Source organism: Equus asinus, chromosome 10, assembly GCF_041296235.1.
Source record: "Equus asinus isolate D_3611 breed Donkey chromosome 10, EquAss-T2T_v2, whole genome shotgun sequence".
NCBI lineage: Eukaryota > Metazoa > Chordata > Mammalia > Perissodactyla > Equidae > Equus > Equus asinus.
Window position 1 is genome coordinate 51,500,713 of NC_091799.1, and position 18,712 is coordinate 51,519,424.

Consider the following 18,712-nt stretch of genomic DNA (forward strand, 5'->3'; position numbering starts at 1 on the left):
CACACAAAAATCAGTTGTATTTCTATACACTAACAATGAACACTCCATAAATGAGATTAAGAAAACAATTTCGTTTACAATAGCATCAAAAGAATAAAATACTTAGGAATAAATTTAACACAAGTATAGAAGTTATACACTGAAAACTACAAAACACAGCTTAAAGAAGTTAATGACGACCTAAATAAGTGGAAAGACATCCACGTTCATGAATCGGAAGCCTTAATAGTGTAAAGATAGCAATACTCCCTGAGGTGATCTACAGATTAAATCTAATTCTTATCAGAATATCAACTGTCATCTTTGTAGAAATTGATAAGCTGACTGACCCTAAAATTAATCTGTAAACTCAAGGGACCCAGAAAAACCAAAATAATTTTGAAAAAGAAGAAAGTTGGAGGATTCACAATTGCTGATTCCAAATTTCACTCCAACACTACAGTGTGGTACTTGCATGAGGATAGATATATAGAACAATAGAATAGAATTGAGAGTCCAGCAGTAAACCCATGCAGCTATGGTCAACTAACTTTTGAAAAAGGGGCAAGTACTGTTTAATGGGGAAAGAATATTCTCTTCAACAAATGGTGCTGGGACAACTGCATATTCACGTGGAATAGAATGAAGTTGGACCCTTACCTCACACCATTTACAAAAATTAACTCAAAATCGATCACAGACCTAAACCCATAAAACTCTTAGAAGAAAACATGGGATAAATCTTTATGACCTTGGATTTGGCAATAGTTTCTTACATATGACACCAAAAGTACAAGCAACAAAAGGAAAAATAAATTGGACTTGATCAAAAATAAAAATTTTTGTACATCAAAGGGCTCTATGAAGAGAGTGAAAAGACAGCTCACAGAATGGGAGAAGGTATTTGCAAATCATGTATCTGATAAGCGTCTAGTATCCAGAACATATAAAGAACTACAACTTAACAAAAAGACAACCCAATTAGAAAATGGGCAAATAACTTAGACATTTCCCCAAAGATAAACAAATGACTAAAAAGCACCTGCAGGGATACCCAATGTCATTAGTCATTAGAGAACTTCAGATCAAATCACAATGAGATACCACTTCACACCCACTAGAATGGCTAGAATCAAGAAAATGGAAAATAAGAGTTGGTGAGGGTGTGGAGAAGTTAGAACCCTTGTACATTGCTAGCAGGTGTGTAAACTGGTGCAGCTGTGGTGGAAAAGTTTGGTGGTTCCTCAAAAATTTAAACATAAAATGACCATATGACCCAACAATTCTACTCTTAGGTATATACCCCAAAGAATTGAAAACAGATACTCAAATTCTTGTTCAAGAATATTCCTTGCAGCACTATTTACAATACTGAAAACATGCAAACACAAATGTCCATTATTGGATGAATGGATAAACAAGTGTAGCATAAACGTACATAAAAAGGAATGAAGCACTGATACTTGCTACACATGGAGGGACCTCAAAAACGTTCTTAGTGAAAGAAGCTAGACTGAAAAGGTCATGTGTTATATGGTTCCCTTAATATGAAATATCCAGACTGGTAAGCCCAGAGACAGACAGTAGACCAGTGTCTGTTAAGGGCTGGGGGGAGGAGGAATGGGGAGTGATTACTAGTGGGTGAGGGGTATCCTTTTAGGGTGAGGAAAAGATCTTGGAACCAGCTACAGGTGATGGTTGCACATCTTGAATGTACCAAATACCACTGCACTGTCCACTTTAGAATGATTAATGGCTCATTTTGTTCAGTGAATTTTACCTTAGAAAAAAGACAAACTGTTGAAGCTTAGTGAACACTTTTTCAATAGTGCCAAGTGTTTATTCTCTCACTTAATTCTGATAACCAATTCCATGAGTGGATAGATTGCCCACTACCCCACCACATAGTCCCCCAAACTGAATTCTAATTTCTGATCTACATGAAGTATACAGTCAACATATAGTGTTTTGAGAGGAGGTACACAGACTGGAAGTCTGATTGAGGAAAACCAACTAACTGCATGTGCCTCAGTGTCCTTGTATAAAACGAAGTGGCTAATTTTCTGTTATCAAAGAGCCTTCCGCAATGTGAAATCAGTGCAAAGCCACACCGATGTGCTTTTTCCCATGCCCATCTTTTTATTGGCCACTGTAAAAAAAAAAAAAAAGGGAAATGCTAAAAGGCTCTTCTACTCTGCTCCTATCAGTTCTAAAGTTCTAGTTGAACTCTACTGTGCCACTCTGTAATCACCAGTCACATCTCTTGTGCCCAAGGGCCACTTTCAGCCAGCTTACCAGGCAGTGAAAATGATTTAAGGGCCACCACTGAACCGGACAGCATTTAGTACACTAACGGTTACGTGCCCTTGAATGAGCGCTTCACGCATTACTCTGTATTGTTTCCCCTTCAGCAACCCAGTGAAATCACACACACCCACAATGATGACATAAAGTTAAAATTAGGCTGCCATTTCTAAGATTTTTTTGCCTGGGAGTAGCGGGCATTGCCAAATTCTCTAAACCTGTTTTTAAATAATAATAAGTACTCCATGGAAAGTTCACGGCCTTTGGTGTCTCCTAATACCTGTGTATTAATGTGGGTATCCCCACCTTTCATGTGTGACCCAAAAGTTACTTAACCTCGCCCTTGGGCTCCTCCTCTACAAATAAAGAGAAATAACTGATAAATATTAGTTCCCAGTGGGGAAGCTTGCAACTTATGCCTGTCATTTTAGGAAATATAAGGGCATCCCATTTGTGCAATCCAAGTAGTTACTCCCCATCGTGGGGAAAGAGGACCTGGTTGACCTAAGTTTGGGAAAATGTAAGTTGATGCATGTTGCTTCACACAGGGTGGGGGATGGAAGAGCCTCGCTGAAATTTACATTTATTTAACAACAGGCCTTGGATTACTTTTATAAAAAAAGAAAAAGCAGTTACATAGTTTTGTTATCCTTTTTCAGACTGATTTTTTTTTTTTAAGACTGGCACCTGAGCTAAGATCTGTTGCCAATCTTCTTTTTTTCTTCTCCCCAAAGCCCCCCAGTACACAGTTGTATATTCTAGTTGCAGGTCCCTCTGGCTGTGCTACGTGGGACACCACCTCAGCATGGCTTGATGAGCAGTGCCATGTCTGCGCCTAGGATCCGAACTGGCGAAACCCTGGGCTGCCAAAGCGGAAGGCTGGAACTTACCCACTCGGCCCAGGGGCCAGCCCCTAGACTACTGATTTTCAATGCCAGCAATATTTTTGCCTTAAGAGAACAAGTTTCAAAGGGCACACTCAACTGTGATTAAACCACATTATGCAGCATTAAAGAATGACAAGCAGGGGCCGGCCCCATGGCCGAGTGGTTAAGTTCATGCGTTCCACTTCAGTGGCCCAGGGTTTTGCTGGTTTGGATCCTGGACATGGACATGGCACCGCTCATCAAGCCATGCTGAGGCGGCGTCCCACATAGCACAACTAGAAGGACCCACAACTAAAAATATACAACTATGTACCGGGGGGGGGGGGGGGGGGCTTTGGGGAGAAAAAGGAAAAATAAAATCTTTAAAAAAAAAAAAAATGACAAGCAGAAATGATCCAGTCACCATTTTCTTGCTTATTGAGTTTATTTTAGTTCTAATATGGACTTTTTCATAAATATTCATCTCACATCTCCAATAAGGCTCCTTGAGAGCAGCACTCATCTTATTTTTATAGGAAATTAGCACCTGGTACACAGTAGATGCTCACCAAATATTTTACTATCTCTTTTCTAATAATTTCCCACTGCCCAATACTTCCCCAAATGTGACAGACAGTTCGAAGGTTTACAGGGAAACAGACCCAGCAGTATTATCTCAAAAGGGAGGTATCTTCCAATTCTTTTGATTACATGAACACAGAACTGTTGCTTGCTGCCCTTTAACACGTGCTAGCCTTCCTTTCTCAGACGCAGAAACCTCCAAAGCAATAGTATTTATCTAAATGAAATATGCTTATTTCATTACACTCATTGTTTTTACAGATAGCATCTACCTATAGCAATTTATATTGGTTTTTCATTCATGAGAGTGACATCAAGTTTTCTTTTTAAATATAAGTAGAAGTAACTCATTTTAAAGGAAAAAACCCTGAAGTAATGCAGAGGTGGAAAACAAATGAGGTAAAAAAATTGTAAAGGTCATTCACAAAGGACTAAAGATTGGGAAACAATGCCCAAGGCAAGGCGTCCTCATTCTTGAGGGGCAAGTGGGTGTGCTCCCAATGGTGCAGGTGTGTCAGATTCCTCAGGCCTTTGAGCAAGTTCATGGATGTGACAGAACCATCATGGTAACAAGATTCTGCGACATCTTGTGAAAATCACATACTATATAGTACGCTACAAAAGCAGAGGTCGAAAACGGAAGCCAAAGCAAATTCTTGAAACTTAAAATCCTTTATAAAGCAAGATATATCCTAGTATTGAGCTGCTCCCAGAAAAAATAATAATAAAAGGGCATTTAGCCAGTGGCTATATTTAACAAGTAAAGTATCATCAAAATCGAATTACTCAACTTTAATGATTTCAACTGCAACGTAAGAAGAAACGTCACTGCTGCTTCAGGGAATGGACAACTTCTGCAGCCTTCAAACTGAGGCACAATGCTGTATGACAAGCCCGCGAGGTACACTTTTCTGAAGGAAATGGCTGGGTCTTTTCAGCAAAATAAGTTTTCAGCATATTCCAGTAACACACACTCTAGTACTGCTTACAAACCAAAAAAGAAAGAACAATGCATTATATATCACATCCCTTGAAACAGGGAAAAGAGGATCATTCTGTGGGAAGAGTATCTTTGGACTCTGCATCATTTTGTTCCACTTCGGCTTCTGTGGCACCTGGGGCAGGAGCAGTGCTTTCTGCCTCTGCTGCCAGGGTCTCTGCTGCTCCTCCAGCCTCGGCAGCTTCTCCTCCAGCCTCGGCAGCTCCATCTCCAGCCTCACCTTCGGTGTTGCTCTTCTCAGGCACCATTCCACAGGGTGTCTCCACTTCCAGCAGCTGTTCAAGGTGGGGACCACTGGTGGCCTCCACCGTGTCCATGGGGCCTTCCCCTTCAGCCAGCATTTCAGTACTCTCTGGGGCAGGTGCTCCTTCCCCATCTACTGCTCTCACTGCTGCCGTAATCACCTCGGCTAATACTTCTGCAGCCACCTCCTCAGGTGTCTCTTCCTTATCCTCACCTCCTAAATTGTCATCTCCTTCAATTTCTGGATCAACGGCTTCAGTGGTGAAAGGGTCTTCACCCTGGCCAAGAAGAGGAAACACAAGTCAGTGTAATCTAAAGAACTGTCCAAATGAGAAATGGAAGAAGGCCCAGGTTGCTGGGAGCTTGTGTTTTTATGATGGGCAGCATCAACAAGAGAAACACTTATTTAAACTATATCCGTGAGTTAGTCCTACAGGCTCTTGGAGCCTGACGCAGAAAAGACATCTCAGAAAAGCTTGACCAGAACTATTCTGCACTTTGTATTCAAATGCATAACCATGAGGTAAAGTCAAAATACCTAGGATTTCTTAACCCAATTAAAAAAAAAAAGCCTCATAACAGGAAGTTAAAACTTTTATTTTTTTGAGGAAGATTGTCCCTGAGGTAACATCCGTGCCCATCTTCCTCTACTTTATATGTGGGACGCCTGCCACAGCATAGCTTCACAAGCAGTGCGTACGTCTGCGCCTGGGATCCCAACTAGTGAACCCTGGGTCACCGAAGGAGAATGTGCGAACTTAACCACTGTGCCACCAGGCCAGCCCCAAAACTTTTTTTTTTTTTTGAGGAAGATTAGCCCTGAGCTAACTACTGGCAATCTTACTCTTTCTGCTGAGGAAGACTGGCCCTGAGCTAACACCCGTGCCCATGTTCCTCTACTTTATATGTGGGACACCTACCACAGCATGGCATGCCAAGCGGTGCCATGTCCGCACCCGGGATCCCAATGGGCAAACCCCAGGCTGCCAAAGCGGAACGTGCAAACCTAACTGCTGCACCACTGGGCCAGCCCGCCTCAAACTGTTTTAAATGTTAGTTTCATTTAAGCTCACAGCCCTGGCACAAGGGTTATCCCCATTTTACAGATGAGGAAATGAGACCCAAAGATCAGTAACTGTTCAGGTCAAAATATTAAACAACGACCGGTCAGGATTCAAACTCAAGTCTGCCTCTCTCAGAAGCCAAACTTCTCACGACCATATGCTTGAACTGTCTCTAGGTTAGATAAACGAAACATTATCACTATCAGATCAGGAACTGTGTTTTAAAATACAGTATTTAGAAGCTTGAGTCTACACCTGACTGCAGAGACTTTAAATTTGTTTAACCCACAAAGGTAAAACACTCATCTGTCATAGTTCTTAAACTGGGTATTTAAATTCTATGTCTTTAACGGATGGAATGAATTGTCAAGTCCTGAAGCATTTAATCACTGAGAGGAGAGCCAACAGGTCCTGTCAGGCTGTGCAGGAGGCTGACTGCCAGTCCCAAAGGTCGAAGTCATGGGACCGAGCGTATAGGACGAGCTTCCCGAGGAGGAACCAGGGGCTCTTCCGACCAGACTTCTCTCCAGGGCACCCTCTTTGGGGTTTTTTTACTCTGCTCCTGTAACTACGGCTCAGTGGTTGTGGCGCATCTGGCTCTTCCCTCCCCTCCATCCTCCATTTCATTGTCACTTGGCTCTGCCAGCATAATCTCTTTTTAGTTTCTTTCTTGGACAATTGTCATCTACCCTGGTTTTTTTTTTAAAGCACCTTACCATTATTTGCTCAGTATTTTATGGATAGATAATGCAGGTTTCTCATGGTGGGAGAGTCAGCACCACCGCACAAAGTAACCAAACAGGACCACAGCCCAGAGCTCCCAGGCAATCACTGAGTCTCAGAAAATCCAGCTGTGGAATTCCCAAGCCTGATACGTTCCAACGTGCCTCAATTCTTCAAAAGACTCAGAAATGCTACATACTGCACTCAGGATACCATTTCATACTCATACACTTTATCCTCCTTTTCAAAAGCTCTTCCTGTCCATTGGACTCCTAAGCACAAACCTTGAGGTATTTTTCCAGCATCTTCACTATATGTCTGTTGTTCAAAACGCTCTTAGCCACATGGAGACTTGTCTTCTTGAACTGTTCAGCAGCCAACTGCAAAGGGAACCAAATGTGGGCTTTTAAAAATGTCGAGAAACAAGAGAACACACCAGCCAGGTCACATCGAGTTCCCTGAGATCAGCCATATGTAGAGACAACTAATATCTTTCTTCACTATGGCAAATCCCAAATGCCAGAATCTGAGAGTGTGAGAAGAAGGTACTAGAGAGACATCGGAACTGAGACTGAAACTGTAGAAAACCTGATAATCTGAAAGATAAAAGCAGACACACCGCTGATGTCCAGGTACCATGTGTATAGGCCAGGATGAAACAAACATTTACAGATCTGAAGCTTTGTGGACTAGGTAGGGGAAAAGGGCAAATTTTTTCTTTATTCAATTTTTTCAGTTATATTGACTTTATAATAAGCAAATTCAACAGCAGAAGTACCAATACTCCAACCATTTGACTATTTTACAGCTTGACACATGCATACAATAATCCCTTGTTTAATACAGTGCTTTTTGGCTGATCTTTAATAATACTGGGAGATGGGTAGGCAGGTATTGATAGCTCCATTTCTTAGATGGGTACACTAAGGAGAGAGATCTAAACCAGGGCTCAGCAAGCTAGAGCCTGCAGGCCAAACGTGGCCACACCCATTCCTTTACTTACTGTCTGACCTGCAAAGCCAAAAATATTTGCAATTGTACCCTTTACAGAAAAACTTGTTGACCTATAGCTAAATTTTTAGCCTCAGGCCCCATCAGCTAGCAAGGACCAAACCAGCCCTTAACCCTGGGTCCCCCAGGTCACTCTGCTGTGAAGGGCCCTCACCCTTAGCTTGCATGAAACCCAGTTTGTCAGCAACGGGGGCATTCTACTTGTGTGGGTTACAAGGAACATTCTCAAACCAGGAGAGTTTCAGCCACTGTATTTAATCCATTCTAAGCAATACATTTTAGTAGAAACTGGGATGCATCTTACAATTAACTGATGAAGTGACAGACTTGACGGAATATGGCAAGAGCCCCTCAGCAGGTTGTGAACCTCACCCACTGGCAGCCCTGCACCGGGAGGGGACTCACCCGGCGGTTGTGATTGTGGTCAACAGAGTGCAGGTGCCGCTGCAGCAGCTGGTGCTGTGCGGGGATCAGCATGTCGCAAGCCAGGCAGTGAGCAGCCTCGATCTTCTTGAAGAAGTGCTCCTGGCCAATCCCTGTGGATGAAACACAAGTCTTGTGGGGTTTGGGACAGCATACAAGCGATGCTTTCCTCCCACTCCTTGACACAGCCCACATGTTCTCCCTGCAGTCCTCTCCAAGGATTCTGTACGGACAGAATATGAGACAGGCAGTTGCCTGCCCTCCAGCAGGACGGTGGGGTCAGAACAGCCAGCCTCTACACCTGGGAATTTTAAACTTCAGACTTTTCTCATCCTTCCGGTCCTTTCTCTTCATACAAAGGAGGAAAAAACTTCAGAGTGCTTAATATCACTCCGGTGAGTTGCCTGCAGAGCCAGGATCCACATGAGGCCACACTTTGAGGGTTTCTTTCCCCACTAAGTGCCCCTCCCATGAGTCTTCATACCACGTCTTCAGCAGCCCTGTGCTGGCTCCACACCGTGGTCACCTGCCTTAGTACCACGTGGAAGGGTGCACCCCAGGATCACAACTCACCTTTGAAAGGATCTGGCTTTGGTTTTGTGCTTTCCTTCTCCATCAATTCCTGACGTCGCTTCTCAATTTTCTTATTCCTGTTTACAATGTATTCCTAGAGGGGTTGGGGGATGGCACCAAATGAAATGAGGAAAGGGTGGCACATGTGGTTATTTCTCAACTGCACCAGACGCAGGTCACTAAGGGTGGCTGCCAAGCCCCTAGTAGATGGCAGCCTTGTCTCAGCTGCCCTGAGGGTGGGAAGATGGCTGTCCGAGCAGCTCTGTGGGCAGAACGAGTGGGAACTACAACGGCTGGAGCTCAGCTGTTCCTCTGACTTGGGGACTTCTGCACTGTCATTCTGGAAAGTGAAGCCTTTTCCAAGTGGAGGCCTCCTTCTTCCCTTCCCCTTCCCTTCTCCGGGAGGGACCTGCCACCTGTAGGATCACTGGGAAACACCATAATGGAGGCCGCATGTGCCTCACCTGGAGGAACTCCACTGTCTTGTCAGGCAGTTTGGTGCTTATAAACCGCAGTGTCTCTTTATGAAATTTGCTTTGCAGATGCTTCTGGATTTCCTCATCTTCAAAGCTACGAAACTTGCACACAGAACAGGCAAACTGAATCCTGGAGAAACAAAACAAAAGAAGAACTGATACAGGGATAACCAGTTCATCTCTGGTTAGAACTAAAATGGAAACGAGAAGCAATTTCTGAACCAAGACTTCTGACTTCTCATGGGGCATCAGAGTAGCAGTTACCCCAAGTTTCCCCATCTTAAGAATGGGAATACAACCTTGCAAGTATTTCTGGAAAATGACTCATGTGGCAATTTACTACCATACCACTCTTTCTAGCCCAAAAGCTGACAAGAGAACACCCTAACATGGAGAGTTTTCAAAACTGTGGACTCCCTAAGGCCTCCAGCCCACTGCCCTGGAGGCCCAGCACCTAACTCCATAGCTTCTCAGATGTGTTTCTTTCTACAGCCACAGGGTGATACAAGGCAATCGCAATTTATGGAGGAATTCCTGAAGCCCTCACACAATTCAAAACTCATATAGCCTAAGATCAGTTCTCTCCTGGGACTCAACGTAAAGACACGTCACGTCAAAATCTACTGAGGTTCCTTTGTCATGTGCTTCCAAAATCTCACCAAATACAATCATGCTATACAGCAAGGGGAGAGTGGCTTGCAACCCCCAGGCCCCAAAGTGGGGCACTGCTTCCCTCAGCTCTGCCGAGGGGCCTCAGGCCCTTCTCGGGGAAGAGCGCAGGCCCTGTGGCACTCGGGATTCCTCCCCTGCAGACTCACACTTCTGCTGGCCCCCAATGCCTGGCTTCTGATCTCTAGACAAGCACAAGACACTTGCTTTTGCAGATCCCTATGAGAGAGGCGTGGAGGAGAGTCTCCCAGGCCCTGTGTATAGGACCGTCAGGAAGCCACCAGAGAAATGTACAGTTCACACCTCCCTGCTGCATTTTCACCTCCTCTGTGACAACTTCTCCAAGTCTCTGAGGATCCTCAGTCACAAGGGTGGAGTCTAAAGAGTCCTTTAAAAATGTCATCTCAGTTCCCACATGGCATGAAAATAGATCTAATCTAGCCATCACTTATCTATCTGTTTAAAAACAAGAGTTCCCACTAATTTCGATAACACTTGGAAGCTCCCACTTGTCAGTTACTGGTTTCCCAGACTGTACTGTTAGCTCTTTTGCTAAGCATTTCTTTGCACAGGAAAACCACTACCCCGTTTGAGCCTTAAGGGCAAGCAGTCCCCTCAAGTTATAAAGAGAACCTGTGCTAAAGAAACAGCTGTGTGTGGTCAAGGTCTCAGCAACCGAGTGCTCACATGGCCACCAGTGGTTTACGTTTCTAGTCAGCAGACGATCACTGAACAGGGAGAGAGGCACATGGTGTGGTCACACCAACAGCCTCTGGCCTCTGTACTCCTGCATTTCTTTCTGTATTTAGAGATGAAAATCTTTATTTTTAGATTGGCATCTAACATCTATTACCAATCTTCTTTTTTTTCCCTCTTCTCCTCCCCAACGCCCTCAAGTACATAGCTGTATATTCTGGTTGTAGGTCCTTCTGGTTGTGCTATGTGGGACGCCACCTCAGCATGGTCTGATGAGTGGTGCCATGTCAGCACCCAGGATCCAAACCAGCGAAACCCTGGGCCACCAAAGCTGAGTGCACAAACTCAAGCACTCGGCCACAGGGCCGGCCCCACAAAATCCTGACTAAAACGTCTATATGTATATGATTGCTAGGTCGAACTCCAGAGGTGGTCTGGATTTGGACAAGGCACCCAAAGCACCTTCTTAGCAGCTAACAGACACAAGCCAAGGGATAAGGGAACTCCCCACAAGCCTGCAGGAGGGCATGTGAAGGCCTCATAGACCCCTTGGCAAAGATGTGCTTCCACATTTGTTTCCCAAGTTTTGTCTCCCACCAACATGACTAGGATTTCCCAACAGACACCTGGAGTCAGATCAAACCCAGCTCTCCCTGCATCATGGAGCGAAGACGGACGAGCTCAAGAGCTCGAGAGAGCCCAGGTCCAGCCAACCTCCCGCCTCACCTGTCAGCCGCTCGGTCTCGCATCCTGTCTCTCCTCCTTTGCTTTTCCCTTCTCTTCTTCATTTCATCATCCTCATCGTCCTTCTCTCCTGCAACAGAGATGCCCCTTCGAGACATTCTGAGAAGCTGAACACCGGGGCCTTGATGGGGGCCGCCACTCAGCCACCGCACCCCACGCCCTGCCGCCACCTTCACAGGGCAGGGTCAAGACACCCTGAGGCACCAAGGGGCTGTCAAAGGCTCCCAACAGGGATGGGCCTTTGATGAGAACTCTTGGGAGCTCCCAGGGGAGTCACCTCACTCCCCTCGTGGCTAATAAGGATGGCTTGGGTCAGGGACATGGCCCGCCCATCCCATTCACACTGTGGCCAACCTGCTCTGTCCTCCCTGTTCTGCTTTTCCAATCCAGTGCCCTACCATTGGGCCTTCTCCCAACGTCACTTAAGGAGAGAGAAAAGTAATTCTTCCCAGATAAGGAGGCAGCAGCTGGAAGGCCTCGGAAAATAAAGCAAGCCGCTTGACCACCCTCCATCCCACCTCCAGGTGGACCATGACGACCGTCCCGTCGGCCTCCTCTGAACTAGGGCCTCAGCAGGTCTGACAGTCCTTGCTGGCCCGAACTCTATCTTCCACTCACAAAACTGTCAATCTAGGGCTTTCCCAGGGCTACATGGGAAGCAATCCTAGAAACAAAAGTGGGAAGAGACCATTCGGTCCTCCGTCTGTCCCCTGGGGCCAGTGCAGGAGCTCCTCTGAGAGCCATGCAGCCCAGCATCCCAGCGTGAGGCCAGGCCAGGTCACGGTGGCTCAGGGCCAGACACTGAAAAAAGGTTGGATAAGCATCTGAACTGTAACCCCTACCCCTGATGCCAGTCACGAGACTGTCCCACGAAGATGGCGACCGGCGTGCGCTGCTCAGAAGCCTCTCAAAAGGGCGTGTGGGATTTTTGGCAAGAGGTCACTGCCTGAAACTATTACTGCTGTTTAATAGCAAAGTCATCCCAGGTAGGTAGCAGGACCTGCGCGCAATAAACATGTCACCTTTGCTTTAGCATTTACCCTGCTGCAAGAGCTACTAAATGCTGTGTGTGGTCCCATGCTATAGACATAATCACCACAATGAATGGGGTGGGGGAACCTCAGAGGGCTGGCTAAGCCTGAATACCTGAGGGAAGGAGCAGGGGCAGTGGGCCTTCAGAGTTTATGGGAGCGGAGCCAGGCTGCAACTGGGGGGAACCAGCCATGGACCGACGATGGGAACAGGGTGAGCTCAAAGGCCATCCTGGCTCAGCTGCTGCTCTGTGCCCCCGAAGGGTTTAACTTTGCTCTGCTCTTGCCACTTGGGAGTCTTAGGTCTCTGCACTGGGAATGATGAGACCTGCTGAGCAATGATCGCCTCTGGAGGATCTGGGCCAGATATACCTCACAGGCCTCCCCCGCCCCGAGCTCCCAACACGGGCAGGCGTCCGAGCTCCATCCCACACAGCAATGTGCACTGCAGTTGTCAGTATCCCCGCCACACAGAGGCTGAGAGCCCGACCCTGGGCTGGCAACTGAGGGAACTGTGGACAGAATGAAGCCCAGGAGAAAACAGTACAGGGACCTGCATTGGCCAAGGGGGAACAGAAGAGACACCTGGAGGGCACCTTTTCTTTGCTCCCTTGCATTTCTGACTCTCCCTTCCCTACGAGTGCAAGCTGTTGCAGACACCCAGAGGTGAGATCCCCCTTTCTCTGTGAAGCCTGCACTGAGCGAGGCAAACAGACCAGTTTCCAGCAAGTGCTGCTCCAAACACTGGAGCAGAGAGCACCATGACCAAGGCCCACCCGGTGGCCACAGCCCCTCTTTTGCCCTGAGCCACCAGCGCCCCTCACATCCACACCCCAGGCTTGCTCAGAAGCCCAGCCGGGAGTCAAGCACTGAGTAGCAGCCAGGCAGACACAGGAGAGTTCAAAGGGCTACTGGGCGATGCCTACCTCTCTGCCTCCCCGAGTCGAAGAATTCGTCCTCCTGAAAAAAGGCACATGCAAAATCAGGCAGTAAGGTGGAGTTTCCAGAACTCTCCACAACCAGCCCAGCTCCCTACCAGCACCTGGGAGTCACTGTGCCACCAGGAACACAGCTCGTGTGTTAGGACAAGTCTCAGGGCTGTGGGATGGAGGCTGAGCGTGTGCTGTCACGACTCCTGGGTACCTTCTGAGATTCTGTTACAGCTACCATGCTTTTTATTAACGCCGCTGACCCTCTTTCAGTTCTTTCTAAAGCTAAAGAACGGCCTCTGGAGAACATACACCTGCACAGCTCTGCAGGTGGGAACGCCAGGCACCTGTCCATCAGCCAAATATCAAGAAAGCCCAATTTGTAAGATGTTACTTCCAATGTCCTTTACTGAAAATGGGCTTTATCAAGTTTCCCAAGCCGTTTGCTTATATTTACCAGGGGTAGATAAAAGCAGGGGTAGATAAAAATGATTTCTCTAACTGAAAATTGAAACAGAGCCCATTCCTTAGGCATCGAACGGGAGATTAAATCAGCAATCAGCAGATACAGAGATTCCCAGACTCAAGATCTAAGCCAGCCAGACAGGGAGTGAGCGAGATCCTTGGAAAGGATGAAAATTCACTGTATCCTGCCCCCTCCCTGCTTCCCCAAACCCATCTGACCATCAAGAAGCACGTGGACGAAGCCTTCCCACACCCAGCTCTCCAGGCCCTACCAAAGACCTGGGGCGGAGCGTGCAGGGAAGGCAAGGCTCACTGCCTGGGTGTTGGCAGGGCCCTGGCTATGGGCGACTTGAAGGCCTGGCTCTGGGTCTGGCCGTGATGAGCGAGGTGGAGCAGCTCAGCACCAGCACGGAGCTGGCAGCAGGCAAGTTCCCAGGTTGTGTCTGGGAGCCTCAGCCCACACAGCCACTGCACTCCCCGTGTGTGCGGCCGGGTGCGTCACACAAGGACACAGGAAGGGAAGGATTGCTACAAAGGGAAAACTCTTAAAACCTAGCTGTGAGTCAAGCTATTAAAGCCACTCACTGGGAAGAGTTGAGTCTACCACGCCACTGCTACCACCTCTTTGTGAGAAAAACGCTAAAGGAAGTAAGAGATCCTGCACTAGAAACAAAGGTTAGTCAGTAAGAGTGGACTTACACCCCTGAATTCTTCATCTCCCGACCGGAAGTCACCAGCTCCATCATCTACCAGACACAAAGGAAGAGGGTCAGCCCCTAGGCAGTTGGCTCACTCCATTTTCACCCTCCCAAGCTCACTGTCCAGAGGGACGACACCTGTCCCAAGTACAATGGGGGCTATGGGAGCATGGGAGACACATACTACCCTCGAGTTCCTGCATGTCTACTGCACAAATAGGCGGCAGAGCACCAAGTATGCAACTGACCCATCTTACACCCACCTGGGCCTACCGGCCCCTTAGGCGTACCGTTTTCAGAAACATCTCCGTCGCTGTCAGCCCGGGCCTGTTTAGCATCCGGCTCATCATAGATCTGCAACTGCTTCCGTTTCCTGCCCATGCTGTCTGCGCCGAAGTGGTCAAACCCTCTCCTCCTGGGCTACAGACACAAGCATATGTCAATGTACCACTGACCCGGACCATTAAGATACCCCAGAGAAATGAAGAATGGAGAGCTTCCAAGATCAGAGAACAAAACCAGAAACGGTCTTTTAAGAAAACCAAGAACGGCAACATAGTTGAAAAATCTCTCCCACAAAAGCTGTATGCTGAGTGAAAGCAGCCAGACACAAAACACGTCATACATAGTGTATGACAGCATTCATATGAAACATCTAGGACAGACAAATCTGTAGATTAGTGGTTGCCAGGGGCTGGGGGAGAGAACAAGGAGTGACTGCTAATTGCAGATTTCTTTCTGGGTTGAGAAGAATGTTCTAAAATTAGTGGTGAAAGTTGCACAATTTTGTACATTTTTACTGAGTCAAACTGTACACTTAAAACTCAGTGAATCTTACAATATATGAATTTCACCTCAATAAAGCTGTTTAAAAAGAAAAACAAAGACGACACATTAGAACTTGGCAAGGGCTTACCCGATCCCTCATCCGGGTCTGGGACCGGACACATCCGTAGGGCAAAGAGCTGTCATAACTGCCCACCCCTTGCATGCCCATCACTCCGAAGTCAGGGGCCATGGACTGGGAGAAGAGGGATGGTGGCGGCCTGCTAGGGGAGGGGCCTCCAAGGCCCCGCCCACCCACGTAGTTCAGCTCAGTCCAGGGAGCCGACAGGGGCTCCGACGAGGCCTGAGGTGGCATGAAGGGCTCGCTGCGCATGAAGGTGCTGGGGTTGCTTCGGTCCTGGAAGCGGCCCTGGCCCCGGCCGCGCATGAAGCCATCAAGGGAGCCCCGCTCACGGGCTGGGTCCCGGCAGTCGCTGTACTGACCGCCAAAGCCACCATTGCGGTCAGGCCCCAGGTCAAAGTCATAGTTGTAGCCGTAGCTGGGGCGGTAGGGGTTGTGCTCGGGCAGGCAAGGCCTGGAGTCATAGGACTCGAACGACTGGAAGCGAAAGGAGCTGCAATGAAAGCACAGCCTGTCACCACACTCGGAACCTCGAGGCCTCCACCACGCTGGCTTTCCCAGGCTCAGAACAGCAAACCAAACCCCCATCACCCCTCCTGAATGCTCTAAAGGCAAAACAGACCCACAACCCCCAGAGCATTGCTGAATGAGGGGCGTGGAACACTCGGCCACAAGAGTGTGGAGGGTCTGCGAGGTGCCTGATGCAGAAATAAGGAGTCTTAGCTGACAGCCGTGACCTAAGCCCCAGCACTCAGGAAACCAGCAAGTCCTATTACGATGTCTCTGCCCCAACATTGGCCCAACTCATTCACTCTACGCTCGGGAGGGAGCCAGGGAAGAGCCCTCCCTGGAAAAGTGGGTGCCCACTCCCATCTGCACAAAGCCGGGGAAGGGCTCAGGTCCATAATCACCTCTCCCGGTCCTGCATGCCCTCCCCACTGCTGCCGCTCCCGCCCCTGCCTCCTTCCTTGGACATCATGTCCAAACGCTGGTTGATCTTGGCAATGAGAGAGTCGGAATTGTCGGTGCATGGCTCTGGGCCATAAGAAGCCAAGTGTACTGCAGGGCCCCCAGCCGCCAGACCATCGCTGGCCTTGGCGGCCTCCCATGAGGTTGGGCCATAGCTGTAGGTCGCTCCTGTGGTAACGCTGGTGTTCTGGGCACCATAGAAGTTGTAGTTTTCATAACCTGCCAGAGAAAGGAAGAGCCAAGCTGGGCTTCAGCAACCACAGGGCCAATCCATGGTGGACACATCTGGGGAGAAGCACTCACTGCCCACAGGGAAGAAGAGGGTCATGAGACCAAGTGCCGCAGGCATCACCCCACACTGCACACATCACCTAACAAGAGGCAGGAGGAGGAGGGCGGGGGCACAGCCACAGCTCTGGGCGAGGGGTTCTGTGTACCAGATCCGAATACTTGCTCCCCACCCAAAGCCAGACGTAGCTTAGAGCCCAGGAATGGCAGCTGGGGCTGCTGACAGACACAAGCACAACCCCACCCCACCCCCCACGGCCCCCACAAGCTCTGGAGGCCAGCCCCAGCCCTCAACACCTCAGGCCCAACCCATTGAGCCTTTGGGAGAGCTGTGAGCACAGCTAAGATGGGAGATAGGGGTCCCTGAGTCCCAGCCCCTCTGGGTGGCTGACCAGAGGCCCACTCGCCTACCCGTGAACCCTCAGAAGGGCCTACCTTGCCAGCTGGCCACACCACTTCCATATGCACCTTAGAGGAAACAAAAACACACAAGAGCTTTGTTTGCAGGACAAAGGCACCTGAGACACCATGCCCCCAACCCCTGCCTGGATGTTGAAAGACAGCTGTCACCTCACTCCACTACCCATGGGGCCAGGGCTGTGGGTGGCTGTGGCAGTGCTCATGAGGGCCAGGAGAGGCTGGGGCCCCTGAGCTGTAAAACTCCTTTCCTACAGAGCACTCAGCTGAGCACACTCAGGGCTCCTCTCCTGGGCGGGGAAATGAAAAGGGCACGCGGCCTTCCCAGGAAGCTTGTTCAGTGCAGGCCGCCAGCTAGGCCAGGCCCCCTGGCAGAGCCCTTCTGAAGTGCCAGTTCTCACCAGGAGCCAGAGCTCAGGCACCACCGACAACATGGAGAGTACATCGAGCAGTGGAAAATCGCGTCCTCAGAACTGAGCAAGGAAACTGATGTGCCCAAGTGACAGGTGACAAGGAAGCCCTCCTCCCAAGAAACTCAGTGACAGGTGAAAAGTGACCCCACTCCCAACAGTGCTTGAGGCAAGTCCCAGGCTCAGTAAACGAAGGAACCCTCGTCCCAGCCCCTGAACAGATGCTGGCAAAAAGCAGAAAACCTCATCACCTTCAAACACGCTGAGCATCCTATCTAGACTCCAGAACAGGGTCAGCAAACAGGTGCCTGGCCAAATCTAGCCCACCGCCTGTTTTTGTACTGCCCGTAGATTAAGAATGGGTTTGAATTTTTTAAATGGTTGGGGAAGAAAAAGAGAAAAAAAATCAAAAGACTATTTCATGACATATGAATTTTGACATAAAATTCATCATTTATAGTTTTGTCAAAACTCAGAACTGTACAACAGAAACTGAACATTAAACGTAAACCCTGGATTATAGTTAACGACAATGTATCAACATTGGTTTATTACTGGTAACAAATGTATCCCACAAATAAGAGAAACTATACTAGAGGAGCGAATGGAACTCTGTGTATCTGCTCAACCTTTTAAGTCTAATTCTACTAAAATATAAAGTTTGTTAGTTGTAAAAGTCTTCGATTATGCCCTCAGCTATTTACTTGGAGTAAAACACATTATTAAAGTAAAGGCTACTTTATGACACGTGAAAATTATATGATGTGTAAATTTCAGTACCCACAAGTAAATATTGGTGCACAGCCACGTCCACTTGTTTATAAGTCATCTGTGGTGGCTTTTGCACTACAGAAACGTGTGGCCTGCAAAGCGGAAAAGATTTACTACCTGGCTCTTCACAGAAAAGGTTTCCCAGCCCCTGGACTAGCCCTACCCCCATGTCAGCCTCTCTAGGCTACAGTCCCCCGTCCCTGGGACAGCATCAGGAACAGCTCTGTCATGCTGGTGCCTTGGGCGGCAGGGAGCCCAAGCCTCCCCAAAAAGCAGGTCCCACTTACCCTGGGTGTTGGTGGGTCCAGCACTCCATGCCCCATAGCCTGTGAACAAAAGACCTCTGAGTTAGGATCCTATTTCTCACACCAGAATATGGGTGCTTCCGAGGAGCCTAAAGGAATCTCCTCAGTGCCAGCCATACCAGAAGGCAGCACGACGACAGCACTGTCCTAAATGCCCACAACAGGCTAA

General features: G+C 48.2%; 1 protein-coding gene across 2 annotated transcripts in view; it reads right to left on the reverse strand.

Moving 5' to 3' along the window:
- The window catches only part of AKAP8 (A-kinase anchoring protein 8), a 21,051-nt gene continuing 2,339 nt past the window's right edge, over nucleotides 1–18,712 (reverse strand). For both annotated transcript variants that reach the window (XM_044779340.2, XM_070519274.1), the window contains exons 2-14: nucleotides 18,526–18,564; nucleotides 17,076–17,108; nucleotides 16,295–16,571; nucleotides 15,393–15,876; nucleotides 14,767–14,896; nucleotides 14,478–14,524; nucleotides 13,311–13,344; nucleotides 11,336–11,423; nucleotides 9,233–9,374; nucleotides 8,769–8,862; nucleotides 8,178–8,308; nucleotides 7,046–7,141; nucleotides 1–5,252 (exon numbers count right to left, since the gene is read on the reverse strand). In XM_044779340.2, the coding sequence (XP_044635275.1) occupies nucleotides 4,782–5,252; nucleotides 7,046–7,141; nucleotides 8,178–8,308; nucleotides 8,769–8,862; nucleotides 9,233–9,374; nucleotides 11,336–11,423; nucleotides 13,311–13,344; nucleotides 14,478–14,524; nucleotides 14,767–14,896; nucleotides 15,393–15,876; nucleotides 16,295–16,571; nucleotides 17,076–17,108; nucleotides 18,526–18,564 (2,066 nt within the window). In that variant the 3' untranslated portion in view covers nucleotides 1–4,781. The remainder of the gene's footprint in view (nucleotides 5,253–7,045; nucleotides 7,142–8,177; nucleotides 8,309–8,768; nucleotides 8,863–9,232; nucleotides 9,375–11,335; nucleotides 11,424–13,310; nucleotides 13,345–14,477; nucleotides 14,525–14,766; nucleotides 14,897–15,392; nucleotides 15,877–16,294; nucleotides 16,572–17,075; nucleotides 17,109–18,525; nucleotides 18,565–18,712) is intronic.